Here is a 26,820-nt window from a genome sequence, read left to right as displayed (position 1 = left end):
TCTAGCATCTTCCATCGCCCGTTATTCTATTGTTAATGTATCACCCTGTATATATACATGGTGTGTTTATTGTTGAAGCTCAACCAAGGAGATCTTTCGAAGGTATTGGGAAAAAACTGATTTTTTGAAATGTCATTTTAATTTTTTCCTCGGCTATTCGGTGAGCTAATTCAACGTGAATAATACTTCGTTATTGCAACTCTTCCTCTTCCACAGCGTGAGGCTATCATATTCGAAATCCCACGTTTCTATTTTCGACAACCATCATCAGTATTGCTTTTTTCATACCGCCGCCATTTTGGATTTTCAGATTTTTTAATTCACCTTTTACTTTTGATTGTGATGGTTCATTGCATGTTAAGGTCAGTTAAATCAGACCCTTCATAGTTCCCCATCAATAATCTAACGGATATAGATTTGGCGAAGAAGCGAACTAATATGTTAGAAATTATAAAATCCACTAGGTTTAGTTAAATTTTTATGAAGGAATAGAAATTAAGTTTGAGCTGGTCATATGGCCTTTCTAGATGTCCTGCCAGAAGATGAACTCAAAAATGTGAACATTTCAGGTAGAGTTCAAGGAAAAGTAAGGTTGATGATGGTTGTCGAAAAACGAAACGTCGAAGTTCAAATATGCCATTGCGACGTTGTAGAAAAGGAAAATCTGCAATGACGAAGTGTCAATAATTTTGAATCACCTTGTCAAATAAGCTTAAAAAACTTGTGAGAAATTATCTCAACAACTTCGCAGCAATAGGCCTGTGGGGATATTGTTAGCGCTTGCGACTCACTGATTTCTCACAATTACGCCATTAAAAAAAAAAAAAAAACAAAAGTTTTTCTTACATTGCTCTTATTGAAGAGCAGCTTGATGCTGACTTTTGGTTCAATGCAGGGAACATCTCTGCCTCGTTCCTCTCGGAGCATTAAAATTCACAATATTGTCATTAACCAGGTAGGCAGGCATTTCTTCATTTGCAGCAAGACAATCTCCTTCGCCGTGCCGAAGAATTCTTCTTTCTTGGTAACTGCGCCGGATCTGTGGGTTCTTTCTTCAGTCGTCACCGTGCGCCGGTACCAGCCGTACTCGTATTGCTGAAGGCGTCTTTTGCTTCCAAGGTCAACGCAACCTGGTGCCCTCACAATCTTGGTTCTACGGCTCGATTTTGTTGAATTACGTCGTGTTCGTGTACATTTTAACGAAATATCGGTGCTATTACTCAGGATATTTTGCGACAGTTCTTTGTTCAGTGTTTCTGTGAACATTTGGATGATTCGATTTGGTCGCAGATTATGAAACTATGGTCATGTGAAGTGACATATTCTTTGTCTCGTTCAGCACCGGTACTGTTTGTCTTTCGGTTTCAAGCAGGTATTTCGTTGCTCCCATTGTTGCTCTCAAGGATAATATGTTCGACAATGTACGAAAATTTTGAAATGCTTAAAGGTAATTTTTTTTAATAGGTTTTTGATGTGGGTGGATAGGTGCCTCAAAGTTGTTTTTTTCAATTTCCCTATGGGGCTGTTTCGAGTTCATGCGCCTCTTTAACGAACCATTAGCGGAGACCGAAAGGCAATTTTAAAAGAAGTTTCTCTGAAACGGCTCAAATTACTTTTTTAAAGCGAAGCAAATTCAGTTACTTAATGTCCATCCTTTGGACTACCTGCCTTTCAAGGATAGTCGAAGTCCAATATATTGCATAAGGAAATTGAAATTACCGCGGGGCGGACAAAAACACCGTGTTTTTGGTCGAAATTCCTTCAATGCGTCATTCCAAGGAAATGCTACCGAATCACTCGACTTGGGACGATTTTTCATGTCATCCCGGTCCGGGACGGGGTGTTCCATTTAAAATAAGAAAGTTGACATTTACCTCCGATGTATGGCCCTCATCGGCTTTCATGCAGTGTGTCCCAATTTCATTGAGATTTCAGTTATTAGCGAAGGAGAAAGATGATTGTGGGGTTTTGGAGAATCTTGCGTGCACCTAAAATAACCTTTCAAAAATTGAATTGTCCAATTTGGGAGATCGATTGGAAATCGTCAAATAGGTTAAAAAGCGCACACCAAATTGTTGAAATTAGGCTTCGCACAAGTTAAAGCAGTGCCATAACACTTATCGTTTTTCGCGTCCGCCCTCCACTTTCTGTACTAGAGCTCATGCCCGTTCTTAAGTTCTGGATCGATTAAAGGCGTCCTTTCATTTTGGTCCTTAAAGCTGCGACGATCCTCCTTCGCAGCTCATTAATATCAGTGGGTACAGATTTGTAAATGCCGTCTTGCATACTTCCCCATAAATAATAATCTGATGGGGCTAGGTCTGGCGAACGTGTCTGCCAACGTATTAGAAATTAGGAAATGCACGGAACTCAGCCGAATTTCGATGAACTAATGGATCGCTTTAGAAAAGGAAAAGTTGCAATGACGAAGTATCAATCAATTCGACTTACCTCGCCAACTGCGCTGAGGAAAAATGAGCGGCAAAAAAATTTTTGTTTTTTTTAATAATTATTTAACTGAATTTTAATCGAGTTTAAAAATATTGGAACGGATTATTCTTGAAATGCAAATTGCACAACTCCGCCTCAATTTAACCGATCTTCCATCTTTCACGGTTAACGAAATCCATACGCTGGAGCCCTAGAAACGGCCACCCTGTGTAATCGTGATTTGATTCTTTGTTCTCGATAATCGACCCCTTTCCATTTTGTCACAAAAATTCGTACGATTCTAGTTTATACCTCTGATAGATTACGAATACAAACCGCGGTTTAGGTAATACATGCAAACTTCGTAAGGCCATATAAGGAACGGCATCATTGGATTGAAAATGCGAGATAAGGCCAAACTAACTATTTAATAAGTAGGTACCTACATACACTAACGCTTATGGTATTTTATTGTTATGAACTTAATCATTCATTAAATAGGAATTAGATTGCTATTTTTAAGTCCCACTGACCAGTGGTCCCTGCCTACGTGTTATCGACAATAGAACGAAATGGGAAGGCAACACGAAAAAGTAATTATTTAGGTATTTAGCTTAGGAGAAACTTGCCCGTATTAATTTTTTTCCCATGACACGAGATTGCATTGTACCTACATGTAAAATTTTGTGAACTGGTCGAATGTACCGAATGTTAAAAAAATAATTTAACTTTAATGTGCCGTGCTCACATTTTGTTCATGCAGGTAGTTGTCTGTTACCTCTCATTGTGGCCGCACATAACGACCAAACATTCATTTATTAGCGAGCACCGCAATAAAAAAAGCATTTCGACGTAAAGGTTCCCGGGTAATTTTATTTTTTAATTACGCTCCATGCAATTCATGGAAACTATATAGGTACTAAGTAACGGGTACGGAAATTTAAAAAAAAAAGCGAAGCTCTAGAGTGCCTCGGAACTCGTTTAATGTATTTTGAGTAAACACAAGCTTTTGTTTCAACAGCACTGTGTGGAAATCGTTTTCTTTTAACGCATGCTAAAGTCAGATTAATGCACACGCGAATCGCGAACGCTTCTCCTATTGGTCGGTTGCGAATGAAATTATCAACTTAATTAGTTCAGGTTAGGACGATGTTAATTTCAATTAAATTGTGTCGCTTTGCACATATCCGATGTTAAAAACGATAAATGGTACCGGTAGAGATGGGTGTCAAAAACACTTTTTAAAGTTTTACGACCAATCGTAAAACAGGTACCTGGATAAGGCAGGTGCTCAATTCGTGACGTCACGAAGAAGTGAAAACAAAAAAAAAACTGACAACTGGGTACTTTTTTATTTTTCTCTTGTAGGCAGATAGTCTTGCAGTGTGTGACCTTACCGCCACCTAAAAGAAACAATGGGCCATAAAGATTGGGTGACGATTTTTAATGGAAAGGTCGGTTAAAATTTCGTTCCATTGCCACATCGCGATTTACGGGGATCTCCAACGGTTCGACAGGCTTTAACCAATTGATTTGAATAAAAATCAAAATCAATGCTGTTACGCGGACGTTGAGTGCAACCCTGAAGAAGTTCGCAGAATCAAGAAAGAATTTTCAATCCACGACGTATCGGGAATAAACTGAAAATCGACGGATGAATTACATATTTCAATGTTCGAAACCATCGAGCGAAGATGACAACACACGGCCAGTGTTTTCTAGCAGTTATTGTCGTTACGCGTGTGCGAGGCCCGCTTGCACTGCAGATTTAGCATGTGTGATTTCGGCTTTCTAAAGTCGCATGACGCTCCGCAAGTGTGTGGTTTCGCTGAAGGTGAAAAAGAAGGTTCAGCATTGTCTCTCCCTGCTGGGCAATTCACCAGAATCAGAAAATTTTTATTTTTAATTAGCGCTAATAAATTAATCATGTGAAAAAGAATAATTTACCAAACGATCTATGATTTTTTTAAATAAGTTTTAATACCAATGCTCACCTCGCTGACCGAAGTTCTTTAGGTGGAACGAGCAATTTCTTAATTTATTAAAATAAATACCTAGAAAGTGATCAGGCCAATGCACAACAATTAGGATGGTCACGGTGATTGGTTTTTTTACTTTATACCCGAAAGATCGTTCACCTTATGTTACTATAATTACGATACATTTCATATTAAAATGTTATCGGTGGGTACACAGTGGCGGCGTCGATGGGAGGTTTCGCAGTGGACCAACAACAGCGGCGGACTGTGCGAAAGTTTCGCCAGGGCAGGTCGCTGCAGAGGCCGAAAGCCCCATTAGGCGCGCCACAGGGTGTTTGACGAATCTGCCCGTATTCCGATTTTAAATGAACCACCCTGTATGCGGACACAACAGACGGCGATCCTGCAAACATAAAAGAAAAAATCAAGGACAAATTTAATTTGTATTTTTGACCGCTTTTTCCATTTGACCACGTTCGTTCTACCTCCGATGACACCAAAAATCGCTACAGCGTGGGCACAAGAAAAATGATTTCAATTACAATGAGCCCTACCGGGATGACAAATTATCGTCTTTGTCTCATGAGACTGAGCCAAGCACTTACTTTTAACATTAAATATCTTCTTAATTACAAGATGCCTAGAACCCGAGCTAGAATCCATTGTTTTACATCTGCCGTCCTAGTTAAGAGCAGCACAATTTCCTTATTTGTCTCGATGTTACAATATCCTTTTGGCTTTCGAAGGCCCAGATAATGCGAAACAATAAAATTGGCATTTATTGAATAATCGCCATCAATTGCAGGAGTTATGGTTTTTCGGACACCGGAAACTGAATTTTAATTCCCTCAAATCAGCTGGTGAACCTCGCTATTTTAGACCTATTAACAAAACATCTGCTCCCAGTGGATGATAATCTCTGAGAGCTTGGAAAAATGTTTGCACAATTTCAATAGGTCCTTAAGTGGTTAATAACGGTAAGGCTTCTTGCTTTAGGAGCGCGCATATTGTTACTGTATTGCGAGGTATACATTACTGCTAATTATGGTGTATGTTAGAAGAAGGAAAGGCTTGCCAGGTTTTTATTTGTTTAACATTTCATATTCATATCGCTTTTTCTTATCATTAAGAGTGCAGTGCTCGTGGCATAGACCGGTATGTCCCGCAAAAGTCACTAGGGAGAAAAAATTATTGGACGGCAGACGCTCGATAACGTAAACAGGCGATAATGGGAATATTGCGTTGACGTAAACACAAAATTCGCACTTTTTTTTTAAATCGAGACCCGCCCGTCTCAATTCCAAATCGAATTTTCTCCGCAATTTAAGACCGAACTTCGTTCCCTGCTCATTTAGTGTTCAACCTGCTCAGTTTCCTAATTATTCCTGGTCAGTGTTCTCCATCTTTGAGCGAATATTTTTTTATCGAACTTTCCAATTTGCCCCCGCAAAACACGTTAGAAATACCACCGATGCTCGGTAACGTAAACACGCGATGGTGGAAATATTGCGTTAATGTGAACACAAAATTCGCACTTTTTTTTTTTATTTCTAATGGAAACCCCACGCGTCTCAGTTCCAAGTTAAAATTTTTCCACGATTCGAAGCCAAATTTCGTTTTCTGCTTCATTGACTGTCTAATCCGCCCAATTTCGTCGCTATTCATGGTCAATGTTCTCTACTTTTATGTGGTTGTTTTTTTTCTCGATCTTTTTAATTTGCTTCCGCTGAACACGTTGGAAATACGGCAGATGCTAAACACGCGATAATGAAAATATTGCGTTAATGTAAACTCAAAATTCATGCCATAGAACCAAGCGGAACGCGCGATAACGTGAGGAATGTGTACGTTCGATGATGTAAACAGTCGTTGGCGATACACAAAATAAGGCGAATGATAATAGAAAAAGGAAAAAGTCCCCGCTCATTTAAGAATTTTATTATCCCTGTTGGTTACGACCGTCGATGAAGTTATACAAGTTCTTAAGCGACCCTTAGATCGACCTGAAAGAAAAAAAGCGTCATACGCCGCATATTTTAGTTCTTCGTAAATTACGGGCGCGGGCATTGAGAGAATGGTAAATGCCCATTTACGCACACTAAAATTGCGAATCATTTGGTACTTGTTGATTTTGTCATATACAGGGTGTCCCAGAACATGTGGGCAAACTCTCGAATCCAAATAGTACACGTAAAAATAAGTAAACCAGTTCATGTACACTTTCTTGGAAAAGTCGACATTGAAAAAGTTACAGAGTGCCCAACTTCCATTTCAAAATTCGCTTTTTTTTTAAGTATGTCGAAAAGTAATCGATGGATTTCATAGAAATTCTTTACATCTCGATAATTCAAATCTCGTGTAAATTCAACGCTCCTTTAACGAATCGCTTGTTATTTAAATCGCGTTTGCTAATGTAAACATATCGATAATCCGCACCACACTTGGTCCGAATTAGTTTACACGATCGTGCGGTTGCCGTGTTCACATACGTCACGAGTTTGTCGTTTACGCACGGGCCGAACCTGAGGTGGCAGTTGAAAAAGTCGGTAATGTCATCATTACACGTACCTGATAATGGAAAAGGGATCTGCTGCTTTCGAACTTAAAAAAATTCGAAATATTCGCCACCGAAATTACCGCTCGACGTTTGCTTAATTCGTCCTGTTGCCATGGATACTGAGATGAAGCCGCAGGAAATAAGCTCATTCCTTCATCGCTACGCACGCAACCCGTAGAAAATGAAAGTATTATACAAAGGTCCTCGTCCATGTAATTTTTTAAATCGGTGACCGGCAACAAAAATTGTTATTTACCGAACGAGTGCGGAAAAGTGTACTTTATGGTGATTGTAGTTGACCGAACGACAAGAGGCGGAGTTAAATCAGTAACCGAGTGCAACAGCGTATAAATGAACTTTGTTGTTCATTTTTCCTATTCGGTTAAATATTAGCGCGAGATAGAAAGTGTACAGCACGCGTGCCGTAAAAGATTTATCTGCCCAGTAATGCAGCTTCGCCGCTCGATTTTAGGAAGAATTAATTTTCTATTCAGGACATTGCTCTAAGTAGAGTGACCATAAAGTATCCGTTATCGGCTAATATAGCGTAATTTCCAGCGCTACAAGAGATGAATATTAAATACTAATTGTAATAAACGATATACCTAACAATCTCCGATTTATATGGTCGTCACGGTTACATAATTAACCAATAAGATTAAACTGCTGTTTGCTTCACGATCAAACCTATTGCTTTTCTACTAATTATTCGTAAGCGTTGTGGGATGACGTCATATTGCCCAATTTTGTGGGCGAGCTTGTACTGGGACTGGGATTTGATTCGAATTATTCGAATATTCGATCAAACCATGCCCTAAAATTCGATTTTCTATTTGCATGGCCTCATATTTCGTATCATATTTCGTGCTATCGGAATGGTTGGCCCGTTCGACTATTCTTCAAGGAATTTTCTATTCCGTAACTTAAACGTGTAGTTTGACGAATAACTCATGTTTTTCCGTATTTTCTCTAATGCTTTTAGGGTCCATGATAGATAAAACCACGTTCGTAGTGGATTCTTAAGAAACATTATATCACGCAATTTTCTCCTGATGTGAGCGAGTTTGTATAACCGTCATCTTGCGGGAATGTCTGGGGTGGGTTTTACAAGGTGGGCATTGTTATAACGATCACCGTGTAAACCGGCAATTGCAAATACTACTTCGCCTTACCTATAAACATAAATATTGCGACTTTTGCGAAATTTTCATAAAATATGGAAAATTATATTTTTAATTTACACAATCGTGCGAATACGAAGAATGCAAATGTAACTGTTGCGCATTACACTCTTTATATTTAATTTCGCATGGCATTGATTTATTTTTCAATGTAAATCAGTTTACGTTACTGATCCTACAAGCAAATCAACTGGCTCTCAGACACAATTTACTCTGTTTAATTGTGGCCCTCCCAAATTAAACACAAAAGCCAGAAAATTTTTGAAAATGCCCTATACATCATTGAAGATTTCCATCGCGTCAAACATTTAACGGCCGAAGAATCCATGATGGGTTGCGTACTTTTTGCCATAGCCCCCTTTCTTCCCCACCACTTCGATATCAATGGTTCCGTTCCTATTGAAACTGTACACTAATCAATGTTGTTGCAGGTTAAAGGGCGACCATGCGAAAAAGCAAATGGCCCTTTTAAGCATTACGCGCTTCGAGGAGGTTCTTCATACCATCGTCCTCTATAAATTCGTTTCGGAATTATGTCATCTGGGTCTGCACCGAATTTGGATCAGACTAGCAGCCAACAAAGTTATTCAGCAGTGTTTCTGAGCCCGCTCTCCAGAAGGACAGTATCGTCTACTAACGGGGATAGAGATGCCAATTCGTCGCCTCCAGAACCTCCAGTTAGAGATTCATCAAGTCTCAAGGTAATGCCTCAGAAATGTAAAATGTATATCTAAAAATGATAAATGGCCATGTTGCCAATGGGGCGACCAGACGGCTGTTGACCGAAATTCCAGCTAATTTCAGCAATTCAAAGCCACTTACCGGTGCGCGAAAACTTGGAGCTCTTCGTTAAAAGACTTGAGGCCATTGCCGGCGGCCAGCCGATACCGCGCTACATGCTTACTTCCGCCATGAAATTGGGTTAATAAGTAAAGTATTTTAACACGAATTAAAAAATATGAACAGAGATGTTCCATTTATTTAGTAACAAAAAGAAATAGCGTTGCCTGCTTAATTTTTCAAATATTTTTGGGGGATCCACCATTGCTTAGTTTCGGAAAAAGCAACCGGTTGTTTCTGGTATGGATATTTGGTCACAACAGAAGCTTGGAGCGTAACGGAGCCGCCGATTTTCTTGTTGAAAAGGCGTGGGCGATCGCCTTTACTTGACCAGACACAGTGTCCGGAGGTCCAAAAAGCTTACGGTACATTTACGGTAAACTGAACTACTATATGGCAATTGGCATTCACCACTGTGTTCGTTGAAGACGCATTCCGGTAGATGGCGCTGTCGTCCCATCTGCCACTCCATAGGTGGAGCCATAAACGAATTTTCATGAAACCGAATTTTTATATTACAATTGGCATTCACCATTGTCAAGAATTTCTTTTCCAACGTTACGTTAAAAATGTTTTTAAACCATTTTATATCGGTCTATTGTTTCAGTACATCAAGTACGGACCCGGACACGAGAAGTTCCCCTCCTGGCCTGTACCTGCAGCTAGTGAGACCTCCCCGCGCCCCACCACCGGAGGATATTCCACCAGATCCAAATCTTGGACAGATAATACCAGTTACCCGAAGGAAAAGGTGGTTACATACACTCGACCGTATATGAAAAGGCAACACTCACAATATACTCAACAGGTAAACAAAACAAACATTTTTCGAGAGAAAGAACCCACAAAGGGACCAAACGTCAGATTCAAAGTCGTTCGAGACCTACTAAATCTTTTTGAGATCTTCTAAAGATCTCTGATATCTTCAATTTACTCATGGCCCCCTTTCAGATAATTTACAATTTTGACAAGTTTTTTCTCATTATTCGTGTTCTGAAAAATCGAACTAACATCTTAACGGTCGCTTTGCTTCTAGAAACTAAAAACTGTGATGGAACGCTGTGAAAAAATCCCCGCAGAGACATTTGAGGCACATCACAACGAAAATATTCCCAATCGCCTCTACATTGCGAATGTTGAACATGATGCTCAATTAACAGGAAGCATTGACTACAACTTACCATCACCGCCTGAAAGAGACTATTCGAAGCGCTCGCCTGCCCATAAAGAGATGGAAGATTACACAAACGCTTATCATGAGGATTTGCGGTTTCGATTTGAACATTCTGCAAACAGATTAACGGAAAAGGGACTAGAAGAGCTTATGGAGTATAACAAAACTCAGGAAGAATCGGCATACAGTTCAATGTATGATAACAATGAAGACGGAATGATCACGCATATTCACCATCAAAAGCAAGTTTCGTATGCTCAAAGCGAGGGATATCACAGTTATGTTTCAAGCACTGACTCGACTTCAACGCCATTTCTGGATAGACTGAGGCGTGATAGTCATGCTTTAGTTTCTCAACAACCTTCCTCTGCAACGTGGGGGGAAGAATCGTCTTCCAGGCGGGAGGGCCGGGACAGTGTCGTAACTACGAGTTCTGGAAGTGCATCTTCGAGCGACACCCTTAAATGGCACGGTAAGTCTTACTTGAAGCGTGTCCGTAAAAGTTATGAAAACGCTCAACGAAATAATAATACAGAACTAAAAGAAAATTAAAACAAAATAAAAATAAATAATAATAAAACAAAAATAAAAATTAAGCAATAAAAAAATTTAGGTTATTGAGTTAATCAAATCGGAGATGAAAATATTTTTGGGCTTTCAGGTTCGATGAGTGACGTGTCAGTTGCAAATAGTTCCTGCACATATCTTGCTGATCAATCAAATGCGTCATCCCAGCAATTGATTGTCCATAGTGCCCGGGTTCAGACTCCGCAGAGGCATCGTTCGGAAAGTGTCCTGTACATGAGCGGCTTTGTCCAGAACTCACACGAGGACAAAAAGGCCAAACATAGAAAGGAAGGCCCCAGGAGTTCTGTGAACAAATTGAAATTGTTCCCTGTGGAAACGTCTCTGGACCAAGATGCTGTAGGAGAGCATGAATCTAATATTAGCAATAATAGAATAAATAATAGTTCGAAAAATAGGTGAGTAGACTTTCGTTCATTAAAGCTCAGTTAAATATCTTAGTATTAAGCTCTACCTAAAGTTGTATATCATGAATATTATATAGGGAGATTTGTGAACCCACCATAAAACTGTCACAGATGAAAGATAAGTTTCGGTGGAGAAATTTTTTTAAATTCAAATGAGTGCGGTAAAACTTTACCACACGTGTGGAAGTAAAGAATTTACCGTACCCTAATATTTAATCAAACTTACATTCCATAGTTTAGCGAACTTCATAGTGGAGATCACTACGGTTAAATTTGAAAAGCAGTCTCCCTGTAAACCTATCCTAATAAGAATTTCTTCTAATCACTATGCAAAATTGTCTTTTTTCAGATTGTCGCTCTCGTTGCAAACTCCGATTTCCGTGGCAAGTCGGGCGATCGAGTTTGAAAAACAAAAATACTCATATTTAGATCCTCACAAGAAGCACCGAGTTCCTGACCCTACGCTTAAGGCAATACAAAAGAAGGCCCTTTTATCGTTTTATGAAAGGCACCAGCAGAACGGCGATTATAGTAAAGTACAGTATGGCTCGGAACCGCAGCTTCCGAGCCAGCAGACTAGCTCAAAGGGGGCTCCTCTCAAGATTAAAGTGGCGCACTCTTTAAGAAGAGCTTCATCTATCAACAGCTATTCTGCAAGAAACTCTAGGAGGAACAGTTTGGTCTCATCCGCTGATTTACACATTGCTGAGTATAAAGGTGCGTATCAATGTGAAAAACTTAAATCTCTCCGTATACATCCAATAGACTTATGCAGGGTGAGTCTTAATTATTGGCATACAGAGGAATTTGACCTCTAGCTCCAACAGTTTTTGAGATAGTTTCTCATGTATTTATTTATTTATTTTTTCTTAATTTTTTGTCCTGCACATTGATTATCGATCGGCTTTTCTTCATCCAGAAAACGGAAGATCCTCGCTGGGGTACCAGCACAGTAGTAACTCTTGCAGCAGCCTCAAGTCAGCGGACTTACTTGGCCCAGTTATCATCGGATCATCAATATCAATCGATGACTACGCCTCGAGGAAACCTCCCGACCGTCCACCCAAAAATCCGAATTTAAGGACCGTATTTCCTGATTTGTTCAATGATCAGAGAGTGCCTAGTCCAGATCTGCCTCCCCCGTCGCCTCCTGCTGTGCTGGAGGATGAGGTATTCGATAATGACGATCCATTGCCACCACCTCCACCGGAATGTGGCTCCGGGTTCCAAGGAGATATTACAGAAAGGTGAGTTGTATTGGAGTGGTGCTTGGAAGCGGTAATCATTAATAAATTAAGCCGAATAGTAACAGTGTAATGAGCATTAACAGCATGGGATTCTGGAAGAATGTAGGGATGTACGAAGTCGATTAAATTACAGAAAATTTGCGCAATTTGACGCTAAACAATGAGTGATTTAATGATATATTGCATAATAAGGGAAGAAAGTAGCTCTTAATGCACGAGCGTGAAATGTTGCGCACGAGGGCGCCAATCACGCGCGTGTATTAAGAGACTTTTTAGTGAGTTGTGTACAGTATTTTTCCCACGACCAATGAAAAAAAAAACAAAAACAATTGTTCAGATGTTAAAGGAATTTGGTGACGTCACATCGGAAGCCCAACGCTTAAGCAATCAAGCAATGAATCAATCAAAACCTTTACTGAGATGTTAACGCTACAAAACGAGTGCCATATCGTCATATTCCTAAAGCGGCGGTTGGAAATCACCATCGAGCAAACGGTGCGGTGGGCCGAGTACGACTCTGTACTAAGCATTAAACTTAATTTGAGATTGATCCCCGGCAAAGCTAGATCTGCGAGGATCATTTCTCTGAAAGCATCAGATGTAAGATCGATATTTGGAGTGATCCGTTCAGGTTGAGTGTAGTCCTACCAATCCTGAATTCTGATATGAAGGTTGACCGATAATACGCCCCTCAGGAAGCGATTCTGGAAAATCTGGGTCATGCCCGACTTTAGTGCAGCGTCTGCCAGAGACCGTTGAACGACAGATCAAAGCAAAAGAAGTTTGCTGCTGGAGAAAAATTTGATTTGTTAGAGGGTGTAATTTCTGCTGAGAGGGTTCGCTTCGGCACATGCCGGTTGTGGGAGGTAAAAGGTATACGTTGGCTTAGTAACACCCTGTAATTCAGAAAAAAATGCAGGTGACTGCAAGGGGCACATTAGGGATGATGGCCAATTTGTAAGTTACGCCAGCGTGCTTTGCCATATCGAAAGCCTCCGTCAAGTCAAGGAATAACAGTGACGTTTTCGTCCTGTGTTTAGGTCTAAATCCAAATTGTTCATCGAGTGCAATAGAAACTTATTTGGTAGTTTTACGCAGACTGGAAACACAAGGACCTTCAACAACTCCAAATGGAGTATCCAATAAGTTTGGGGGGGGGGGGGGGAGGGGGGATTGCGAGGAACCCAAAGTTGACCCCTTTTTCGAACGCACTGAGGATTGTAAAAAATATATGATCGCTGTTATTTTGGCGGTGTCCTCGACTGTTCTCCAAAGGTGAAGTTGTTCTTGCTCACAGCTCCAAAGCCAGCGCCAGTCTGTTCTTCGTCGGGGATGGGTACCTCAACATTAAAGTAAAAGTGAATAATCAATTGCTGACATTAATCACCTGTTGGAATTGCCAATTTCAATACGCACTTAATTCTACAAACAACTCAGTCGTTCGAGCTTCTGCTAACTACTGAGTGGAAGCTTGGTCGTGATGATGTACTGGATGTTATAGAGCCGACATCCGATTCTAGTCGCTCTGCTTTAGATCACATTTGTACGTTAGAGAGCTCATTAGCTCAGATTCTTGTTTGTGCATTGGAGCTCATGCTCGTTTCTCACTGTCGTAATTGTTGACTTGGTAATGCTGGTAGGGAGACATTTTGCCTAATTGAGAAAAACATGTCAGCGGATATTATGGATATTTTCGCAGCTGGTCGTGGGAAGAAACAATTAGCTATTTATAATGACCTCAATTTAGGCCTTCTTAAATGAAGTCCACTGAAACCTGCATCAAATGCAATGAGTTTCAAATGTCTATCATTCCAGTCGCCAACACTTCGCGTTTTGTGTGAAATGGACGATTAAACTTTCTGATGGCAGTCCCATGGGAAAAAGTCCAGCGAAGTCAGATCTGGGGATCAGGCAGGCCAACGTGTATCACTATAAGTCCCAATACATTTATCTCAATACTTGTGATCCATAAAGCTCTTGAACATACAGTAATATGCGCTTTTCCGCTTACCTTAGTTCATCGACTATTTAATCATTTTTGTTTCAGTAATCAAAAAGACTCGATTATTTCAACAAGGAAGCAAATACCAGAACCTCAAGTCCAAAAGTCATCTAATTCATTTAAAAATGTTATTCTTAATCAAAATATTGGTATTCCCGAGAGGTCAATTCCTTACTCATTAATTAAAACGAAACCATCAGAACATATTATACAGCAAGTCAGAATTAAGCCAAATCCGCTACTATTGCAAGAAATGCAAAGGAAGAAAAGCCAATCGCTGGGTATTCCTAGAGAATATAGTGGATTCTCGTCTAATATAGGGTAAGAAACCGAAACAAATCTATAGCTGTCGGAAATATAATTAAAAAAAGGGTTGATGTACAGGGTGACCCACATCCGACTTCTAGCATGCAGTGCTTTCTTATGCATTTTCCACGAGCTTTCTTGTAGAGTTGGAGAACAATTTCATTTAATAAATTGAATTTTCATATGTATCACCACCAAAGTGGTCCGGATTTTGAGGTAATAATAATCTTAGACGTCGATTTTTTGTTCCAGATTAGTTCAGGTTAACCAGATTAGTTCAGGTTAATCAGGTTAATTCAGGTTGGCTCAGGCTCTTGCAAAAGCGGCATGTACAAGTTCTTGCTGTAAGAAAATCGCCATGGCGTCTTCAATCATCAGACATACTGCGTGACATAAAAAAGAAAACATTCCGTGAAAATGGTTTTACTTAAATGATTTTTGGTATGCATGTTTGTTTATGGGAACGCAAAGAAAAATGAAATTTTCAGTCATATTTATTAATTATTAAAATATAAACAAAATGACTGCAAAATATAAATTATTGTTGTACAGTGACTTCCTAAAATATTCGGACGCTAACACTTACAATCTTCTTTTGTGTATAGTAATAAAAAAATAAACAATCAGAAAACCGGACTTTGATATATGTTTGGTATTAGTTTTTGCTTACTGACACAGCACGACCACATGTGGCTAGAGTGATTATGGATTTGTTTCAACGAAATGCAATAAATTTGCTTGCTTGGCCACCTCGTCCTCCAGACTTGTCACCGATTGAACGTGTGTAGGACATTGTGGTTAGAAGGGTGCATAATTTACCCCATCCCCCACAAACCTTAGAAGCGCAACGTCATGCTGTCCAGATAGCCTGCAATGAGATCCCCCAAGAAGACCTTAACCACCTCATTAGATCCATGCCTAGACGTGTACAAGAACGTATGAGACACCGCGGAGGACTGACAAATTATTTAGTTTTTTTTTTGGTTTTTAACAATTAAATTTGTTAAATTTTGTAATAAAGTATTCGTTTTAGCGTAATCAATATACATACCAAAAATCATTTAAATAAAAACACTTTTACGGCGTGTTGTCTTTTCTGTGTCACGCAGTGTATTTATGGTAAATTTGCTTTTTCTTTAATATTTTTGAGAGCACGAATGCAAATCGAATGCCGGATTTGGGACATTCAGTACGAGACCCTCAAGCAGAGAGATGAATTTTAGGAAACGCAAGAAATTCCTAAATTTCTCGAATTAAAATAAATAATATTTAATGGATATTTGAGCGAATATATCTACACGTTGCGTCTCACACACATTCTGCATATAGCGAGTCGATTTAACGCGTGTTTGTGTATGTTACGCTCTGTTCTTGTTCAATAGAATGAAGGTGTTATCCGGCAAAACTTCAAAAGATGATTTGCCTCCGCCACTGCAACCGAGGCAGCTCCGTATCTATCGAAGTATGAGGGGAGAGATGACCCATGAGCACCGCACTAGATTATCGCCTCCAAAGGAGGTTGTGGGAGAGGGCCGTCTTCCCTTACAGTGAGTAATCAGAGATTTAGTCATTAAGTACCGAGGTAGAAACATTCTTTGACCATTAAATTTTAAGTCCGATTTCGGCGTCCAAATGTTTTAATTCATTAAAATTTTAGATGCTTTTACTGGACCGGCTGTCCAAAAGGAGCAAAAAAATTTTTTTTGGGTGAGGGGGGTGAAAAGAAAATTGGCATTTGCAGCCTTTATCCTCTGGAAATTGATAACTTTTACTTTTAATCTATTTCACCAATAGATATTTCCTATATACAGAGTGTTTTCTGTAGAAAATTTAATGACGCAATCCTGGATGCATTTCAAGTAAAAAATGTTTAGTAAATAAATAACCGCAAATGCCTTGTTTTCAAAAAAAAACAGGGTGCATAGAAAAAAAACGTTTTGTTTCAATATTTCCAGTAAAAACTCAAATTGGGCTTTTGAATTTTAACACGCGGAGAGGTAGTGAAAGGCCCCTTATTTGCATATATTCAGATTTCCGATACAACAGTGGCGTACACTTGGGATATCTCCATTATTTTATTTACACGTGAAGTGTACGACGTTTCCCAATGTTTATGATGACCGATTTTTATAGTTTTTGTTCCAAAGAGAACCGAAACAAATTACACAAACGCTTTATTAATATTTGATCAGTGCAAGGTTTATTTACTTCAAATCAATTCAAAATCAAGAAAAAAAACTTAATTGAGTATTTTAAGAGCTGTTGAAATTGAATTTGAATTTGAAAAGAGAGAAAACAAATCTTGCACTGACTACAAATTAACTGCCACATTAAAAATCACTAAAAAATGAAATTTGTTCATAGAAAATTGATCTGTTTACGATTTTGTGCTTACAAACTGTCTTTGCTTGAAAAAATGAAAAATAATAAAAAATAATACATAAATAAATGAAAATAACCAAATATTGCAGGCCCAAAATCGAAAACAAATCAAAACGCTATTAACAGGCAAGTTTTGCATATTGTTTAGGTACTAATTAACTGAGTTTGTATTAACTTTTAATGAAATTTTTAGCTACTTTTTTCAAAAACTAATTCATGGATTTTGAGTCGCATTGCACCACTGAATATGTATTTGAATTTGAATTTGAGTTGTCACATGCCCCTCGTGTCACTAAAATGTTTTGAAAGGATCGCTGTAACGCGCATAAGGGCGAAGTTCGGGGGTTGAATTTTACATAATAATTCGTCCCTCCTCTCAAAAACTGTTCACAAAAGTCATTATTTTTCGAGATTAAGAGTGTCAAGTTTTCGTTGGACGACTCTGTATATATTGACAGTCGTGGCGTACGCACGCGACCAACGCGCCCCAAATGGGCTATTTTGGTCTTTTAGAACTGCCCACCATTCAATAATTATTTTTTAAATACGTTTTCAACCATTTTTCTAAAACAGGTAAATATCAGGTTGGGAGGGGGTATCGTTACAGGTCATTACTTATCTGGTGACGTAGTAGAGAATTTGGTCACGTGGTCACCACCTCCGTTGTGGTTTTATTCATGGTTGTCCCAAACGCAAATGGAACGTCACCGTTGACGTCATCATTCAAGACGCGCTTTTTTTTTATGTTTCGGATTTAATTTTCGTTCAATTTAGGCAAGTTTATTGCAACTTTACGTTTATTGCATCCGCAGAATCTGCGTTAAATTGCGTCAAAGCTGCGCAATTTGGGGCTTTCAAGTGTGTTTTTTCAAAATCAAAACGCGCTCTTCCAATTTCCAATAATCAAATATCTCAAAAACTTGAACAGCTGGAAAAAAAGCCAAAAAGAAAAATCAGGAAACTTTGACACTCTGCATTAAAAAAAAAAATGTGTTTTTTCAAATATTTCGAAATTATCGGAAATTTTTTACTGTCCCTTTGAAAGGACGCCGTTCGGACCGAAACATCCTGTATAAATTTGTTATAGTTGCCTTATATTTGCGTTTGTCGTTCGATGGAAAGTGTGAACACAAGATGCTGTGTACGAAACAAGTGATCCATTTGGCTGTGATGAGATTCCAATATGAAATATCAAGATCATCGTTCAGTTTTACACGTAATTCAACTATGAATAGTCGCACTATAGTCGCGGATTTGGCGGAGTCTTATAAATAACTTGTAGACACATGAAAGTTTATGTCGGTTTATTATAGGTGTGCGAGTATTTGAATATTTCTCATGATTCAGTCTGCCCCAAAATATCGGTACGCTGGTTATAACCAGAGAGTGTCGTTATACGTTAGTCATGCATAGGAACAATAATTCAAACAGTCATATTGAAATTTTTTGTCTCAAGTTCAAAATTAAGTAAGTGCTAATTACTAAGTGCAATGAGCAATAAATGCAACAAGTAACAAGTGCAATAAATAAGTGCGCTCTTGCCGGAAATACAGGGTGTAGTTTTTACTGCAAGGAAAACAATCAAAAAATAAAAATTCGTTTGTTAGAACTATTCATTATTCATAGGCTTCGATGGAGAAGAAAATTATATTTAATGATAATAATGAGATTTTTTCTGTCTTCTTCTAGATGCTGTTTGATCTGGTTCGCATTTAACTTCTCGTATCTAAACCTTAAATCAATTTTTTTCGCAAGCGAATTGAGATATCAAGACGACACGATATTTCAAGTTTTGAATCAAATTTTACGTTAGAACTATTGATAAGAAAGTCATTAGTAACGGTAGATGGCGGTAAGTCGGTCACACATGGCGCCCTCTATGTACAACCGGAAATTGCAGCTTTTCCGAAGCAATCTGCAAGAATGTTTTGAACTCTCGATATTTTCAAAATAATGGAAAAAGAGCCTTCATTTCCATCCGTAATTCCGTACTCCATTCAATACTTTGGATATCTGAAATTATTAATATCCGGATAATGCACGATCGCGCCAGCGGTCACCAATTGACATGAGGTATCTTCGGTGGTCACATTTGCCATTGTTAACGAATCACCCTGTACGAAAATGTGTGTTAATATGGCAAACGGTCAAAGTCGGTATTTTTTACTGCTTTCAAGATCCCTACGCACGTCACTTTTACTTGGGACATCATGTATGCAACGTCACCTCTTATTCTTGCTAGTATCCAGGCGTCATTTAATGGAAAAATAACGTTGCAAAAAGAGTCGTAAAATTATGTGATATTAACGTCATTTTTTCGTCATACGTGGGAGCTCGTACGTCGGAAATAGAGTCGGTTTTCGAAAAGTCAAATGTGACATCATGTTTACGTGCTGAAGACTTGAGACAATCAGTCTGTCATGTTCCGACGAACCTAATTTTCACGTTATTTCTGCTTAAAAATGACAAAAAAGTGACGTAATTTGCACGATTACGACCGCTCGTGCTCTATAGTCTGGACAAAAAGCATGGATCAGGACGTGACTCACTATTTCCCCCCTCACGTCCCTTTAATTAAATGATATTTCTCTGGCGGGTTTTATTTAATGTTTTTATTTATTTCAGAAATCGTTCGAAAGGCTCGTATTTGACGACTAGAACTGAAAAGGACGGAATCTCTTCCGAAACAGGAACTTACAAACGTGCACTCTCTCCCAGCGACCACTTCGATCCCTCTCAAGTATTGAACGATGGTGGGAACGCTAAGAGTAGAGAGACGATATGGCCCCAAAGGCGCCAAATTAAAGATGGGTGGAAAATGAATAATAATGCAGTTTTAAACAACAGTTCGAAGAGAACCTCTCCTAAGGACCTCGTAAATTGTAATGATAGCAACTGTGATAGTGATGTTGTAAATAATTGGGTGTTGCGCCCTACGGTGCTTCCTGACGTGTTACCCGCTAATGCGAAGATGAAGCCGAGGTCTTCATTAAGTCCGCACGAGCTCCCTGTGAAATTAAAACTTTCGTCTTTCGAGGAGAATAAATTCAATTCTAAATTTAAGTCACCTCCGCCCCCCCTAAAAATTAATTCATCTCAGTCTTCCTTAAAAAGTGCAATCCAAAGATCGAGTCCTGCGCGCACGATGGACTTATCTTTGACTACGTCCCTGCAGAGCTCTATTAGTACTACCTCCTCTCTTGCCAGTCTGAGGAATACTTCGTCGATTTCAGAATCTCAGAATAAGGCTTTTAATGGTCAGCAATGTCGTAGTGTTAATACTGTAACTTCCATGAAGTCTCCCGTAATGGAAACGAATCCGTCTCCAATCAAAGAGTCCACTCATAAATTTACCTCGACAACGTTGTGTTCGTCTCCATTAACCAAAAGTTATCTATCGTCGCCTGCTAATCAAATCTCTACTCCAGTTCCTTTAGAAAGTGATAATGATATTTCAGGATCAGTATCTTCTTCTGGGTCAAAAATGGCTGTTAACGGTTCCTCAGATATCGAAGGACTTTTAGTCCAAAAAACTGAAGTAGTTTTAAGGATTAATTCTGCTACTAACGATGCGTCCTCTCAAACGGAGAAGGATGAACTTCCGACAGCTCCTTCGCCTTCAAGGAAGGATGTTGATGAGGAGGTTGACTACGAAAAGCTTTCTCAGGATTTCGTTAGCCAATTACCTACAACCAGTATACTGAAAACACTTTTAGGTGAGTCGATTCGGTTGATACAATTAACTACATTTTCCTTAGGGCAAGGTTCTCAATGTCCTGCTAAACTTTATGTCAAGTAACCCTCGGTCCAGCCTGACAAAGAGTGTCTGTCAATTACTGAGGTGTTTCGTATATCTGTGTTTCAACTGATTAACTTTAACCCTTGATTAACTAACCGGTGAAAGAGCCGTAGGAAACTTATAAAGTAAATTTTAGTCAGTGGCGGAACTACAGATCGCTGTCGCGCACTAACCCCTTGATCGACCGCCGATTTCATTATCTTTCCGGACACGATAAGACCTTAATTAATTTTAAATGATTGTGGTGTCTCTTTTCGTTTCAGTTCCTAAACCTGACCACAAGAAACCTCGTGAATATGTCCAGGATTTATTCAAAGTAGACGCCTCCCTAAGGCCGCGAGCAATATTTTCAACCTCCGATAACACACCCAAAAAGGATGATGGTGGATCCTCCGCTACTGGACCTTCAGCGGACGTAGATATATTGGACAACAAATTAAGGTACATGTCACGATGAGAGGACCATTTTCAGTTCTCTCTAAAGATAGTGATGTTTGTATGTGTGCTTGGCAGTTCGATGCTCCGTCCCAAGGTTCATTTATTCAAAGATCCGCCACTGGTTTTCTAAGTCGGGACAGTTCGCAATTTTATTCGAGCCAATATTGAACATTTTTGCATAAAAAATCGTCAAATTGCAGGTACCACCCGGTAGTGAGCGAGCAAGCTACGCGAATCACTGTGTATAATGATTTGTCAATAATGCTAATAAAGATAATTGTTTCTAGTTTACCACCGACCACATCTGCCCATGACGCAGGCAATCCGTTACCATGCTCGTCAATGTATTTTACCACGTCGGAACCGAAAGCCAAATTCCTGACAATGTTCAATCAGGATATGAATCAAACCAATGGAGTTAAAGATACCAAAGATTTGCATCGGCAGAAGGTAAGGAAAAAATGGACAGAAGTAGGAAAAAAGAACCGAAAAAACTATATTGGACCTAAAAAATGTGGTGGTAGGAAATTAAAAAAAAAACGAACATTCTTGAAAATTAAAACCTGTGTAATGGAGGGTCCATTTCGAAGTCCCTTATAGGCTTTTGCGATCCTTTATAACTCAAATGCATCGAAAAGTACCTACCAGAAACGTTCACTTTGTGTCACAGTCTCCATTAGCTATGACTTGATTACAGCTTTTATCTTATTAAATTTTCTCTTCCAGGAGGAATTGGTAAAGCGTCTGGGCCGAAAGCTTGATGTGCTTCGAGGCGAAGCCCTGATCGTTTCAGAAGAGTGTAAAGTTAATGATGAATTAGGAGTGACCGTAGGAAACTCCATCAATCAGGTGGCCAGTCCACAAGAAGTGTACAAATTTCGGCTGCACGTTGAAGAAGTCGGCAAAATTACTAGTCTACTACTGGGATTGAGCGGGAGACTCGCTAGAGCTGAAAATGCCCTTATGAATATAGAAGATGACCATCCAGAAAAGGTAAAGCACGAATATTTAACAATAGTCAACGAAGATAGCGGTTAGAAATGACGTTGCTTCCCGTTTGAAGTAGCAAATTTCTAACAGTTGCACAACTGTTGATTATGGCTTATGAATTAAAACATAACCCAAGTAGAAAGCTCAAAGGACGTTACTCGTCACAAACGGTGCAATCGGTGAGGATTACATCACACGTCCCACCTTCACCTCCATCCTTCACAGGATTCACACCCTTTAAAGTCTTCCGCCAGTTGAATCTTACTTTTTTCCATCCGTCCTGATTAATACTATCAAGATCTCCTTGTTTGGACTGGTGCGTTAAGGCCGCCACGAACGCCACCTGGGTGCATCACTTCGTCCTTCCGATGACCAATTCTTTCTCACGTGACTAATGTGACCGACTTTGCCACATGCGCATTCACTTTCAAGGCTATCTGTTTCTTCCTATATGTAGGGGGTTCGCGAGCATTCACCAGTCGGCGTATAAGCATGTGGCGAACTGAGCGCCGGTGCTGGCGTCGTTTTTTAACGAATACTTCTTAGTGCTGGGAGTACATACATCTGATAATAAACTTTTTTTTTCAGAGCATCCTAGAATCTAAGTGGAACAAACTTCAGGATCAGCTCGAAGAAGCAAAGAACCTGAAGGAATCCATTGACAAACGCAGCGTTAATGTATCAAATATACTATATAAGTATCTTTCCACGGAGGAATACGCAGATTACGATCACTTCATTAATATGAAAGCAAAACTCATAATGGATTCAAAAGAGATTCAGGACAAGATTAAACTCGGAGAGGAACAGCTGGCAGCTCTACGAGACACTTTGATAGTAACTGATTGATCTTCGTGTGAGGATACTTTATCTTCGTTACTCGCATTCAAGGAGCCATTTTTACGTTATATCCGAAGGCCCTTCTGGATGTACTGGCTTGTCAACTTTGACATTTTACATGGAACAGACTATACCTATGTTATAAACCCTTATATATATACATATGACTCGTTTTTTAAACATATCACAATGATAGAAAATTTGGCTAAAAGTTGAGACCCATTGGTGGCCATCGTAACCAAGGAAAAAATCACCACAACAAGCAGGTCGCCACCTCAATCGGATAAATGCTCGCTGAGCATTGCCTCAGGCCAAAATTTTTACACAAAATTGAAAAGTGGCAAGTCCAGCGCTCTTCCTGTAAGAAAAAAAGTTCGCAGAGAGACAAAACTATTCAATAATGGACATAGGAACTCTGAGGCCTGCTTACGCTCCTCCGTATCGCTATAACTTGGTGCTAGGTGGATACTACTCATGGGTGAAAGCGATTAATTGAAAAAAAAAACGATTTTTTCAACTTTAAACACTCTACATCTCAGAAACGAAACCTTTACGGACCTACTTTCATATACATAAATCCCTCAAAAGTCTCTTTGATGGTACTTACTCATATACAACCTACAGATGTATAGGATGTTCCATACGAAATAAGTAAGTTGAAGATCAATCGCCGGTACAAGGTGCTCCGTTTTTTCTTGGAATTCGATCTTCGACTTTTCTATTTTAAGAAGTCGAAGATCAATCTTCAGTACCATCAGTGCCGCGGAAGTGCGCAATCGCAAGTGCGCCTAACTTATTTGAAAATATTCTAGATGAATTACCCTTATCGACTTTAGTATGAATTTAAAAACAGTTTTGCCGCGTCAAACATGAATTAAATTTTAGATGAACGAATTTACATTATTTCTGAAGTATGAGCTTCCTGATGAGTCATACACGCCCAAAACACGGAATAACCTCATACTGTTTTTGTCAAACGGATATGACGGTGTCAATTTAAAAGTAATACTGATTGGGGTTGCTTCGACCACCCTCTCGTAATCCTGTTCGATTTTCTTTTCACTGGGGAAGAAATTATTCAGGATTTCGGAACGTGTTCGCTATCCTGGATATTCAGGGATTTTTGACAACACCACCGTCAGTAAAAGTCGAAGTCAGAAACTTTGTTCTTACATAGCTCTGACAAGACTCCCCAATCCCGACAACGGAGGATAACAAACACGTCATAGGCGTGCATTCGTGGCTGGTCCCTATGGGCGCACTTGTGATAACGTAACTGTCATGTCAACTGAAAGTTTTCCATTGATTTGGAAAACATTGTAATTGTCAAATTTACGTTTTCTGTTAATGGAGCTCGTCACGTTTGTCATTTATACCATGCTCCCATGACGACCCACTAACGGTCATTTCTCTGTTTTTGACTGTCAATCATTTGAAGTCGTTGTCACTGTGGTCCATCTCGAGACTAAGACAAGTTAGATGCAATAAATCACGAACTCATAAAATCATCTACAGATTCGTTATTGCAGTTGTTGGAGTTGCAATAGGGTGCAACGCATAATATATTTTGAGATTATAATGGAAACTTCTTTTGTAATTAATTGTTGCTAAGGAAAACGCTACTAAGGTGCTACATGTTCATGAAAGCTATTTCTAAGGTTCTCTATTGTGATTTTTTTAATATAAGTAGCTATTTGACCTACATACGTGCATATAGCTTTTACCTATTTTTTATTTATAATAAATTATGATAATTATTATTACATATTTTAACTGTGTCATTTTTTAAATATTTGCAAATATAATAAAATGCTTTTTTTAATACGAATTACTGGACTATTACTGGCTAGTACGTGTACAAATTAAAATTGAACACCCTGTATCTCCACACTTTTGACCTTACATGAGACGGTCGAGGATCGAACGTGAGCGTTGTTAAGTGTTGTCAATAATTGTAAAAACCATGATTGAAGCCTCTTACATCTTTATCTATTACATCACTGTCTAAATATTTTGCGATCACTCGAAAGCATTCAAAATTAGATTTCCGAGCAGTTTTTCTTGATAATTAAAAACAGCGCAACTTGAACTGCGAGAGATTGAGCTTTTAAAGGTATCAGGCAATACAAGATTGCTCAATGGCAGTCGAAAACTACATATTCACGTGTCAAGATCGACGTCGGATTAAAGACAAATACAGGGGAAAAATTACAAAAAAAAAAATGATGAATTTTTTAATATAAATGTTTAATATAAATTATTTTACTACATCTGCACAATTTGAGTAATGGAAAGATGATAATTATAAAACGAATATAGCGCGTTTAATAAAAAACGAATTATCTGGATTGGAAGTAAATGCACCGGCGAATTGTCACTTCGGCAGAACGTGGAACAACCTCCTGCCTTAATGATAAGTTATTCGCAGAACTCTCGTATTATCACATAACAAAAAAAATGTGTCCCAAAGCAACATTTCTTTAGACTTGAGCCAGTATAGACCACGGGTCAATGCTAAAGCGATCTCGTTCCCGGTCTCTTGCATACATGCGCACTGGACAAAATTGAACTTGATTTAACAAGTTTTCAAAAGTAGACATAAACGTGCGTGTATAGTTTGTTAATATTTATTCGGCACAGGGTCGCCATCTATCGAGCATATGGAAATTCACCAAACACTGTTGTGAAAAATTCGGTTTAATTTGGACACACATTTGTAATTCCTCATTTTGTCCTTATTTAAAACGGTTGTACGGAGTGTTATAAAAAATGATCTAATTGACTCACCATAAATTATAAGGGAATTTCTTGTTTTGAAGTCTCGCGTATTATACAGGGTGCAATAGGTCATCACGGAGATATTTCAGGGAATGATAGTACTCCGCAAAATAATTTAAAAAATGTTTATACACCTGTGGCCAAAAAATCACCATTTTCAATATACAAAGTTTCACATTAAAATTTTTTTTAATTGTATTAAATTATATTTTTATTAAGAAATTTGATTAAAGGTTACAAATTATTTCAGATAGTTCATAACTGAGCCGCATGATTGTTTTTTACATTATTTCCTTTACATTCTTAATTTGCATCGGTAGGTATTATTGTAAATGCTACACAAACGGTGAAAGGTACAAAAATAAAGCAAGATACCAAAAAGCTAAAGAATTGAAGAAATAATTTAGATTTCCTTTTCGAAGTTATACAGGGCATTCCAAAAAAACCCAAAAATTCTAGTTGTAGAGGGTCTTAGAAAAAAATATATATGAAATTGCAAAAATTTACATCATAATAGATATAAGAAAAACGCAAAATATGAGGAAAAATGTGCTCCCCTGCACCCTGTGTCTTGTTTTTGACCACGGCGCTATTGACATTCTTTTATTATTAGGCATAGTACTATCACTCACTGAAATATCTCCATGATCATAGATCAAACCCTGCATACAGAATGTCAAAGTTCTATGTTCCAAAGTAGTTTTTATTGCGTCATTAATTTTTTTTCTCTGTAACTGCAAAACATAAGGTCTTTAGTTTCGTAAGGTATTTGTTTGATTTCTTCGCTATCACATAGCTACAACTGTGAAAGATGCGGCAACCAGGACAAAAGAAGAAGGGCACGTGGGAAGATTTTGTGGGTTTTCAAAAAAACTTATAAAAAAA

At 38.7% G+C, this 26,820-nt stretch overlaps 1 protein-coding gene across 2 annotated transcripts; it reads left to right on the top strand.

The window, feature by feature from the left end:
- The first annotated feature begins 1,100 nt into the window (after nucleotides 1–1,100).
- Nucleotides 1,101–24,985, top strand: Shrm (Shroom). Of its 2 annotated transcripts, none has more exons than XM_066285872.1 (14): nucleotides 1,101–1,421; nucleotides 8,579–8,848; nucleotides 9,595–9,795; nucleotides 10,024–10,633; nucleotides 10,823–11,144; nucleotides 11,503–11,870; nucleotides 12,073–12,400; nucleotides 14,448–14,723; nucleotides 16,091–16,255; nucleotides 19,716–20,806; nucleotides 21,153–21,330; nucleotides 21,615–21,777; nucleotides 22,054–22,320; nucleotides 22,906–24,985. In XM_066285872.1, exons 2-14 carry the CDS (start codon nucleotides 8,681–8,683, stop codon nucleotides 23,164–23,166), a joined length of 4,398 nt encoding a protein of 1,465 aa, XP_066141969.1. In that variant the 5' UTR covers nucleotides 1,101–1,421; nucleotides 8,579–8,680; the 3' UTR covers nucleotides 23,167–24,985. The 2 variants fall into 2 exon arrangements, with proteins under 2 accessions (XP_066141969.1, XP_066141968.1); XM_066285871.1 differs by having other exon boundaries at nucleotides 1,101–1,447.
- The last annotated feature ends 1,835 nt before the right edge of the window (nucleotides 24,986–26,820 follow it).

Source organism: Euwallacea fornicatus, chromosome 9, assembly GCF_040115645.1.
Source record: "Euwallacea fornicatus isolate EFF26 chromosome 9, ASM4011564v1, whole genome shotgun sequence".
In the NCBI taxonomy this organism is placed as follows: Eukaryota; Metazoa; Arthropoda; class Insecta; order Coleoptera; family Curculionidae; genus Euwallacea; species Euwallacea fornicatus.
The sequence above is the reverse complement of the archived record's forward strand: the minus strand, read 5'-3'. Positions and strand labels throughout refer to the sequence as shown.